The sequence below is a fragment of the Hibiscus syriacus genome, unplaced genomic scaffold, assembly GCF_006381635.1.
Source record: "Hibiscus syriacus cultivar Baekdansim isolate YM2019G1 unplaced genomic scaffold, ASM638163v2 tig00110109_pilon, whole genome shotgun sequence".
In the NCBI taxonomy this organism is placed as follows: Eukaryota; Viridiplantae; Streptophyta; class Magnoliopsida; order Malvales; family Malvaceae; genus Hibiscus; species Hibiscus syriacus.
Genome location: NW_024062593.1, coordinates 290,672 through 300,673, shown reverse-complemented (window position 1 = coordinate 300,673; position 10,002 = coordinate 290,672). Strand labels below are relative to the sequence as shown.

At 35.7% G+C, this 10,002-nt stretch overlaps 1 protein-coding gene and 1 long non-coding RNA gene across 2 annotated transcripts; both read left to right on the top strand.

The window, feature by feature from the left end:
* Positions 1–4,682: 4,682 nt before the first annotated feature.
* On the top strand, positions 4,683–7,225 carry LOC120214858 (la-related protein 6C-like). Its single transcript, XM_039212657.1, has 10 exons — positions 4,683–5,179; positions 5,343–5,424; positions 5,551–5,645; positions 5,767–5,838; positions 5,921–6,000; positions 6,104–6,182; positions 6,278–6,325; positions 6,431–6,499; positions 6,582–6,707; positions 6,790–7,225. Exons 1-10 carry the CDS (start codon positions 4,727–4,729, stop codon positions 7,021–7,023), a joined length of 1,338 nt encoding a protein of 445 aa, XP_039068588.1. The 5' UTR covers positions 4,683–4,726; the 3' UTR covers positions 7,024–7,225.
* Positions 7,226–8,476: 1,251 nt separating this feature from the next.
* On the top strand, positions 8,477–9,060 carry LOC120214859. Its single transcript, XR_005524906.1, has 3 exons — positions 8,477–8,685; positions 8,775–8,838; positions 8,927–9,060. It is a non-coding gene; the product is annotated as an uncharacterized LOC120214859 (long non-coding RNA).
* The last annotated feature ends 942 nt before the right edge of the window (positions 9,061–10,002 follow it).

Sequence of the window (10,002 nt, the reverse complement as noted above, 5' to 3'; positions counted from 1 at the left end):
AATGGTAGGAGTTAAAATAACTCCAAAAAAAAAAAAGTCAAAGTGACGATTTATACAAATATTAGAGGGCAATTTTTTATTATTATGCCTTTACTTTTTTATCAAAGATTTTTCGTAATCACACAATTTTTCAATTAAGGTGGAATTTAACATCTCGTTTTTCAGATAAATTTGTCTAATTTCTTTGGAATAATGTTATGATTTAGTAATCTGAGTCGTTATGTTTAACCTTAGTCAAGTTTAAATATTATTAAGTTTGACTTATTTTAAAAAGTTTAGATATTATTGAATTTGATTCGATTCGAAAGTTTATTAGTTTAAAATGATCAAATTTAACTTGAATTTGAAATTAAAAATTAGAATTTGACTAAAATTCGGGGAAAAAAATATAAACTCGAAATATTCTCAGACTTAATTCAATTAAAGCTCGAACTTAAATAACATTTAAGTGTTAAAATTACTAATAATTTAATTTAAAAAATTAGAAGTCTAGTATATTATTTTTTATTTGCTCACGAGCTTTTTGAGTCGGATATCAGGTAGATCACTTTAGTTCGTTAAGAACTTGAGTTGAGTTCGAACTCGATTTGACTGTTGATTGAGTCAAACACGAGTAGTTTGTGGTCCGTCTCGTTTCATCTACAGCCCTAGCTATACCAATCAAAAAATATTTAAAGTTTGAATTTCGATATTGTGAAGGAAACAAACTAACAAACTAGATTAAAAGTGTTAACATCGTAACCAACATTTACAATATTTAATCTAAATTATCTTTAAAGAGAATATCAATAATTAGCAATTTCTATGCTCATTATTATTATTTTCTGTCTTTTTTCTTGAGGCATTATCATGAACTTGCATAATGTATGTGGTTGTTTAAATATTAATGCTGTGCCATCAATTTAAATTCAGAAGATTCAGATCATGAGATGAAATGCGAAGATGGTGATGATTCTGTATCCATAAATGCTGAAAGTGCAAAGGAAGAGGGGAAAGAAGAGGAGAAGGAAGACGATGATCATCCTGTTTCCATAAATGCTGAAAGGTCAAATGAAGAAGAGAACGAAGATGATGATCATCCTGTTTCCATAAATGCTGAAAGGTCAAAAAGAAGAGGAAAACGAAGGGGAGCAAGAGGAGGGTGAAGAAGCAGAGCAAGAGGGTAATGCAAGTAGAAGCAGATCTACAATAAAGATTTATAATCGTATTAGTAAATTAAGCACATAATTAAGACAATTTCTTATAATCATTGGAACAAAATTAGCAGCTTAAGATCACATAAGGATCATACAAGGCAAGATTAAAATCTAACCAAGAAAACTTAAATTAAGATAGATACAGACAGATCTGATCACATCGGTAAGCGAACCACAAAAGGGGGTCAAACTACTGAGAGATCACCCACAAACCACAAATCAGACTTGAGCGACGTGAAAAGCTATCCACGAACGCAAAATGGGCATCTAAATCCAATCCGAGGGTCCAAAGCAGAGAGGATCAACAATATAACAGATAAACGTCGGCTTGATCAGTCGTGACGATACCAAATCAATCCTTAAAAAAATAAATGAAAACAACGATCAAACAATCGAAAAATATGCCAAAAGGTAAAAAAAACGTGTCATACATGCAGACTGGTTGAAAATAGAAAAACAAAAGAAAATAAAGATGTAATATAAAAAAATAAAATGACAATAAAGAATTCTAACAATCGACAACTAACATTAAAATTAATGTCATCACCGATTAATAAAGACAATAAAAAAGGACGAAGGGTGATATCATCTTAAGTATGACATCCCCTAATTAATGGTGGATGTACATGGAGTTCAGGGTCGGTACTGAAATCCGAATTTCCTTATATTTTCAAGTCTATTTGCTATGATTTTGGCTGCTCTTGCGAAGCAATGTATTTTGCTTCGAGATGAAATTAGGGTTCTTGCTGTTGTCTTGTCTGGTAATTGTAACTTTCAATCATGTACTGTAAACAGCAGCAACATCTTTCGAGGAAGAAGTTTGAAACTCCCAGCTGTTAGCCCTCATTCATAGGCATGCATGCATATATGCATGCTTGATTAGGTATTTCATACATGCATGCATAGTTAACGATATTATTTTCTTCTTTTATTGAGCTCACTCAATACGTTTAATTTAATATATAATTTAATTTAATCGCATTAACATTTTAACATTTAATTAAAATGTAATACAATATTTTACCAATGAAGAGTTTGTTTAGCGGGATAAGACATAAGATTTCTTAAGTAAGGCCAGGAGTTCGAATCATAACATTTGCGAATGAAATAAATTGGGTTAGGAGAGTCGCCCTCGTCTCTGCATTACCCGATCCGAATTAGTCGATCAATTGATCATATACCGATGGTTATATCCAAAAAAGTATAATATAATATTTTAATATTTAATTAAATTGTAACGTATGACATTGATATTCTAACTTATTGGGTTAAATGATCGAATTATTTTTTAGTTATTCACAAACATTAATACAATACAATTTAAGCCTTTTAACTCTTTTATTAGATGGAAAATTACATTTTCATCCTTCTTAAAAATTCATCATTGAATTTAGTCTTTTAGGAAATAAAATTTCTACCTTCAATTTCTCTATAATTTCATAACTGTATCTAATAAAATTTATGGCGGGTAAACTACAATAGGGGTCACAAAATTATGCTTAGATAATCTTTTTGGTCATTAAATTTTTAAAATAATTACACAATGTTCACCATGATGTTATTATAATAATAAAGCTCGGTAAATTTAAAGACCATTTAAATTTTTTTGATATATTTTAATGATTATCTTATAGAAGTTCGATAAATTTAATGATTATTTTGTAATTTTTTAAAATTTTAATGACAAAAAATCATTTAAAGTATAGTTTAGTAACATTTTATATACTTTACCCAATTTCTGGCTCCATGATCCAATGAAGAGAGGATAATCTCAACGAGAGCTTGATACTCCTCTGCAAATAGGTAAATGGAAAGTGAGAAAGGAAGAAGAGAAAAGAGAGGAAGTTAGTTAAATAACAACAACAACAACAACAACAAAACTCTATTCCCATATGTAATGGGGTAAGGGGGAGGTAGGGTAGTAGGTTGCCCCCAACGCCAGGGTTGAGAGCAGCTTCCGTGGAAGACTTCCGACAGTAAAAAAATTAAAGATAAAGATAAAATGCAATGCATGTATAAATAAATAAATACATAGTTGAAGAGTCTTCATATGCCATCTTCATATGTACAACTGTAATGAGAAGTAATCCTTGTAAATAAATCACTACATTAAAATCTCTGCATAAAGACAGAAACGTAAGACTCGACTAAATTTAAAAAGAGGGAACCTGAAGAGAATGATACACAATAGTCAACGGTAGCAAGCTACGAGAAGGAATAAAGTCTAATGGATTAAAAACCTAAATTAAGGCAACACTACTCAACTACTCTAGTCTTAAGCTTTCATAAATTCTAATGACAGAAAACATATATAAAGTATAAGTCATGGAAAATATTACAAAGGCATTAAAAAGAGGACAGAGATGTTACACCCTATGTCTGTGACCCGCACTACTCAGCTACCCTGGTCTTCAGTCTCCACACTTTCCTATCAGAGGTCATGTCTTCAGTAATGGCTAAATCCTTCAAATCATCTCTCAAACAGTCTTCCCACCTCCGCCTTGGTCTTCCTCTCCTTCTGGCACCGTCGACAGTAATCGACTCTACCCTCCTGACTGCATCCGTCGGTTGTCACCTAAGGATATGCCCAAACCATCGTAGTCTTCCCTCCCTCAATTTTTCGGATACAGGCACCACCCCCAATGACATCCTAATTGCAGAGTTTGGTGTCATGTCCCACAGAGTCCTACCACATACCCATCGAAGCATTCTCATTTATGCGACCTCCATCCTTCTTACGTAATCCTTCTTGATTGTCCAACATTCTGATCCATGCAGCAGCGCTGATCTTATTGTTATTCTATAAAAATTTCCTTTAAGTTTTAGAGGCACCTTCTTGTCACACAAAACTCCAGTAGCAGCTCTTCACTTTAGTCATCCCGCCTTTATACGGTGTGTAACGTCATCATCTACACCCCATCTTTATGTATCATAGACCCTATGTACTTGAAACAATCATTTAAGGAGAGAACATGTCCTTCGATGCATACTTCTACATCTTCATCGTTTTGGTTCCCACTGAAGTTTGAACATAAGTACTCTGTCTTTTCAATATTGATCCTTAGACATTTTTCTTCCAAAGCAGTCTTCCAGGCAACCAGTCTTTTATTCAGCTCAGTTTTTGTTTCGGCAATTAGGACAATGTCGTCAGCGAAAAGCATACACCATGAAACACCGTCTGGTGTCGCACAATATATGTCATCCATAATCAAGACGAAAATATAAGGGCTAAGAGCCGACCCCTGGTGGAGTCCGATTTCCAAACCTTAAAACAAAATGGTCAAACCCCAAAAGCAACAGTCACATGTAAGAACATCTCGTCTCTCTGCTCTGTCTCTCTTGCCGCCAAATGTGGATTCAAAGCAATCAGTTAGCTAAACTTCAGGAGGAAAAAAACAGAACAAATCTTAAAGTTTCCAAACACACATTAACAACTAAAATACACAGAGGAAAACAACAGAGGGGACAGATCACACTGAGTTCTTTTTGGTTTTTGTTTTTGCTTTTTTGTAAGAGAAAAATTAACAAAAATGGCGCATGCCCGACCTGAGGAAAAGCCTAAGGAAGAACCCCAGGACAGGTTTCAAATGAAAGATCATCAAGCAATTGCAATGGCTTCTGCAAAGCCAACAACTAGTCGTAATAACCCCATTTCCATGGCTGCTGCAAAACAGATGATCAGTTGTAGTAGTGGAAGTGGTACTAGTGGGAGTCGCAACGGCAATGGAAACGGTGTGACGTTCAAGTTCAATGCGCATGCGCCCGAATTTGTGCCGAAATCGCTCAGCCAAAGGCCCATCTCGGGTTATTATTACCCTTGTTTCCATTACCTCGGTGGTGGTGCAGCTGCCGCCTCGGATTGGTTCTTTCTTGGTGAACAAGACACTTCTACTTATTTGAACTCTAACCCTAATCTCTCAATCCCCAATTGTTCTTCCAAGAACGTTCTAACTGATGATCTACGTCAAAAGATCATCAAACAGGTCATCTTTCTTGGGTTGCTTCTCTTTTTGCATACTTCATCATTACGATCCTTAACTTTTTTATATTTAACAATGACTGGTTATGGGATATGGCTCACGTGTTTTTTGTACAATCCTGGTGTGAAAATAGTGTGATCTGATCCTGATTGTGTATATAAAACAGGTGGAATACCAGTTCAGTGACATGAGTCTGATCGCGAATGAATCGTTGTCGAAGCAAATAAGTAAAGATCCTGAAGGCTATGGTAAGAAAACTTATGAATCCGTCATTCCTTCCATGAGTTAGTTTCGATTCGAGTCGAATTCGTTGTTGAGTTAGTTATATAGTTCAGTAATTCCACCTTCACTCATGAGTATTGGCCTTTCTTTAGTGCCTATATCTTTTATTGCTTCAACAAATAAAATCAAGTCCCTCATCACCAACCACCAGTTACTGGCCCAGGCACTTCGTTCCTCTTTAAAGCTTGTAAGTTCTTTTACTTCCATTGTTCTTGTTCATCTACTAAAGTAAAACTAATCTACACCATTATCTTCATTTTGGGTTTTTTTTGGAATGAAATCTTTGTTCTTTTGATGTGCTTGGGAAGGTTGTGATTGATGATGGCAAGAAGGTTCGTCGAAAACACCCGTTCACCGAGAAAGAACGAGAGCAAGTGCAGGTAGTATATAGGAATTTCCTTAAGATTTGACCACTTCTTTGTATGCTGCAGATTGCAATCTACCTTTTTCCTTGTTTTGCAGTCTCGTACAGTTGTCGTAGAGAATTTGCCTGAAGATCACTCTCATCAGAACCTTGATAAAATCTTTAATGTTGTCGGGAGGTTTGGTTTTCATCACATTGATCAGTTTCGGTTTATGTTCCTAATTCGCTGTCATATGTATAGAAGGGTTCTTTTGCAGCTTATTGTTAGTGTTTATATACAGTGTGAAGAACATCCGAATATGTCATCCCCAAGAATCCAATTCTTCCCATTCGAAGAACGACTATTTCCTGTCGAACAAGGTATGAAAGTTGGAATCAAACTTGTTTTCTTAGCTAAGCCGAGAGATTATTACACAATCTGCCTCATGGTTCCTTTTTTTCTATTATTCATCAAGCTACATGCACTTGTGGAATACGAGTCGACAAGGATTGCTGAGAAGGCGGTATGTTAATGCAGTTTTACTTCTACAACTTCTTATGATTCAATTGTTTCAGTCCTTCGAATTCCTCTTTTGCAATGCCATTTGAAGCTTACGTATTCGACGCAGGTTGAGAAGCTAAACGATGAAAGGAATTGGAGAAAGGGGCTCCGAGTAAGGTTGCTGCTTAGACTCTCGGTATGTAGTGTCTTCTGCAATTCAGACCTGATCCGTTTGCATGCTTCTGCTTTAATAGAAAGCATTTACGACATAAATGCAGCCTAAATCCGTTCTGAAAACAAGAAAATCAGAATTCGATGGCATATTGGACGACAACGATTCACCGCATGCTGAATACTCCCAAGGTTCTTCTCCACCAAACAATGCTGAATCATTTGAGAACAATGTAAGCATCGATGTTGATTATCCATGTTCATTATACGGTTCCTTGAGTCACATGCTGACCTGAAAAATTCCTGTCCTGATAGGCTGAAGATAGGGCAATGGGATCGAAAAAGGGATGGTCTAAGCCGCGCGGGAAGCTTCGGGGTTGCACCCAAAGCCTCGCCGGACGTGGCCTGCTTCCCGGATCTCCTCAACCCAGCAATGCAGTCCAATGCGAAGCATCAGTGAAACAGATGTTGAAGGGTCCGAGAATGCCGGACGGAACCCGGGGTTTCACCATGGGACGAGGCAAGCCGTTATGTTCACCATTGGAGTGACGATGAAATAGCTCTGCCTATCTTATATTAACCAACTAGTACTGAAAACAGCTCTGCATTTTCCTGAAAGCAGCAAGAAATGATCAAGTAGTTATGCGTAAGTCTGGCCTACGTGTAGCTTAGTACTGCTTCATAACTATTTGATGGCGATTTCCTTCTGGCACACCATTTTTTTTCTGGGTTTTTGTTGAGTATTTCTCTGGATTCATCCCATCAGCTTTTCTGCTCTGAATCTTGTAATGTATCCGAATAATCCAATCCAATCGTTACATCTGTTTCTTTCTTTCATTGTCCAAATCCGTCCGCGTGCATGCATGCTTGTAAATCCATGATTTCTTTTCGTTGCAGGATAAGCCTGCGTTCGCTTTTATCTGATACAGTGTGATAACAAATAGGGAAAATCGATCATAATGTGTTGGTTAACGACCAAACTAACGAGAGACGATTCATAACTTTTTCGAAAAAAAAATAATTATTTTTTTAATGCTTTATAAATATTTTTAATTTATAAATTTATTCTCTATAAATTCTGATAATTATAATTTTACACTTTTCACTTATTTTTTAATCTTTTTTTTAATCTTTTTTTATTTTTTTAATATTTTTAAACCTTTCATATGATCCTCTTATATTATGTATAATTCATTAGTTTTACACGAAAATATAATTATGAAACGAATCTAAATGGAGAATTGCTATTAAAATTTTATGCATTAGTATTATTCTTCTATTTTTTCAATTTTCACAAAAAAAATAATTTAGATTATTTTATGAATATTTCTAGACATCTATTATTTCTTTATTATTTTTCAAATATTCTCAAGATATATATATATATATATATATATATATATATATATATATATATTCCAAATTATACTATTTTACTAGAAGTTGAATGGCTCCTTAACATACAAAAGACTATATGATAGGTATCAGAAGAACCGGAAGCCTTTGCGCTATTTAGATATCTGCTTAGAGAAAGAAGGTATTGATGAAGGCGACGACATTACTTTTCTGTACATGGTATCATTTTTCTCTTATAAATAAAGTTGTAGGATTCTCATTTCACCATGGTTCTTTTGCATACAATATTTTGTGACCTTGCAGAGAAGAGTTGGAGTTTGAGAAAGACGAAATCCCAGATATTCACAAATAGTTCTGTAAGCTTCATTCGCCACTCTTTGACTTAATATGAATTTTTTAGCGCTATGGGTTCGAAAGATTTTGAAACCTAGGCTTACACTGGTTTGCTGCCTGGATGCTGACGGGTTTAGCTTTTGGTCTAAGCTAATCTTCTCTCCAGGAAAATTGTTGAGAAGCACACCGTGAGCCTTCTGTAAAAGCTGCCTTTGCATCTCGTATCTCGGTTATCTTATTTATGCTTGCACTTTCTGTCTATTCAAGCACATTATTGTCCTGATGATTGCAATAATTTTTTGCCAGGCACACATGGACACTTAATGATGTTGATGCTGCTGCTGAAAGCTTTGCGATTGGAGCCAAACGATGCTTAGTGACGAACTTGATGAGATTATTCTCCTTGACATCAGGCCAGTGTATATTGTGAACATCTGAACTGGTTGAGACTTTCCGATAACATTCTGCGATGCATTCCATTCAGGCAGAATAAAGAAAGAGCTTGCTGCTGCTATGAAAAAGGTTGGTACATAAAGTTGAATTCATAGTTTCTTTCGGCATCAAACATAAGTGAACAAATGTATTTATGCAACAAAGCTTGCTGAATACAGATCAATGATCAACGCGATGAGGAGAGAAGACAATACCGTAAGATGTTCCAATCAAACCCAACTGGTACGTAAAACATGATCACATTCATTTTTTCTTATTGCTGCTTGACATACGGATGGTATATACTTATGTACGGGAATGCTCAATGCAGGTGCAGATGAACAATAATGTTCGAGAGCTTCAATAACCTTTTGCAGTTGCATATAATCGGATAGTGTCATCTGGTTCAGACCTTCATTAGGATCTCTTACCTTCCAGACAAAATACTACGGATGGTTCGGGTATTCAGCGCAAAATTGAACTCTGCACGTATGAGGCTTGAACCAATTGTTGTAGACTAAAGATTTGATTGCAATTTTAGTCCAAGATAGTCCTTTTGGTATTTCTTAAAACAACTGGTATAAAATAACAATGTGGAATTCTTTTGTAGTGTATCAATGGAACTTGAATGCTTTTCGGATCAAGGCGAATGTTGAACATGGATATGTGTGATATTATGTTATTCTTTCTGGTTTTTCATATTCCTAGGAAGATCATAACTATACCAATGTTCCATCAAAAGACTAGCATTGCCAGGCTCTCCTACAACTTCCTCTGTTAGCTCTAGTTCCATCAAGCAAAATACTCGAGCACGGTTCAAGAAATGGAACCGTGACATGGGGCTGAGGCAGAGTGATGTTAAAAATGCCTCACTGGGTTTTTCCGGTCACTCTTATCCAGAGAATAAAACGTCGGCATCTGGATTTCAGGGATCGTTGCTGGTTGATGAAAACGTAAGATTCTTTATATGTAGTGTAAAGTGTAAGCATGTTACCGATTGCTTCAATATCTTGTAATCCATGGTTTCAGCATAATTACCATCTTTTTTTCCTCATATAACTTGCGTGCAGGTTGAATTTGACTCGATGAAGATCCGGATATCTCGTTTTGATTAAAGATTCACCAGGAACCTATCGGAAAACTATCGCTTAGCGGCAATAAATCTCACTGATATCGGCATCGGTCCACTACTCGATGAGTTGGGAAGAAAATTGAGTGCTTGTTTTGTTACAAGATATGATATGGCCTCCATGGATCAGAAGGAAAGCCATTGATAAACATGCTCTGTATTTTCACAATGCACTTGTGTGATGGATCTACTCCCAATGGTACATTGTATTTCACTACTGTTTTGGGCAGGTTGTATTGGCTTCAAATGAATGGGAAAATAGCAGAATTTAAAATTTT

Bases quoted from the DNA above. Each gene is read 5' to 3' on its own strand.
- LOC120214858 (XM_039212657.1), top strand. From the start codon at position 4,727: ATGGCGCATGCCCGACCTGAGGAAAAGCCTAAGGAAGAACCCCAGGAC. The intron at 5,425-5,550 runs GTAAGAAAACTT...GCCTTTCTTTAG, and splicing joins TAAAGATCCTGAAGGCTATG to TGCCTATATCTTTTATTGCT. The intron at 6,500-6,581 runs GTATGTAGTGTC...ACATAAATGCAG, and splicing joins GGTTGCTGCTTAGACTCTCG to CCTAAATCCGTTCTGAAAAC.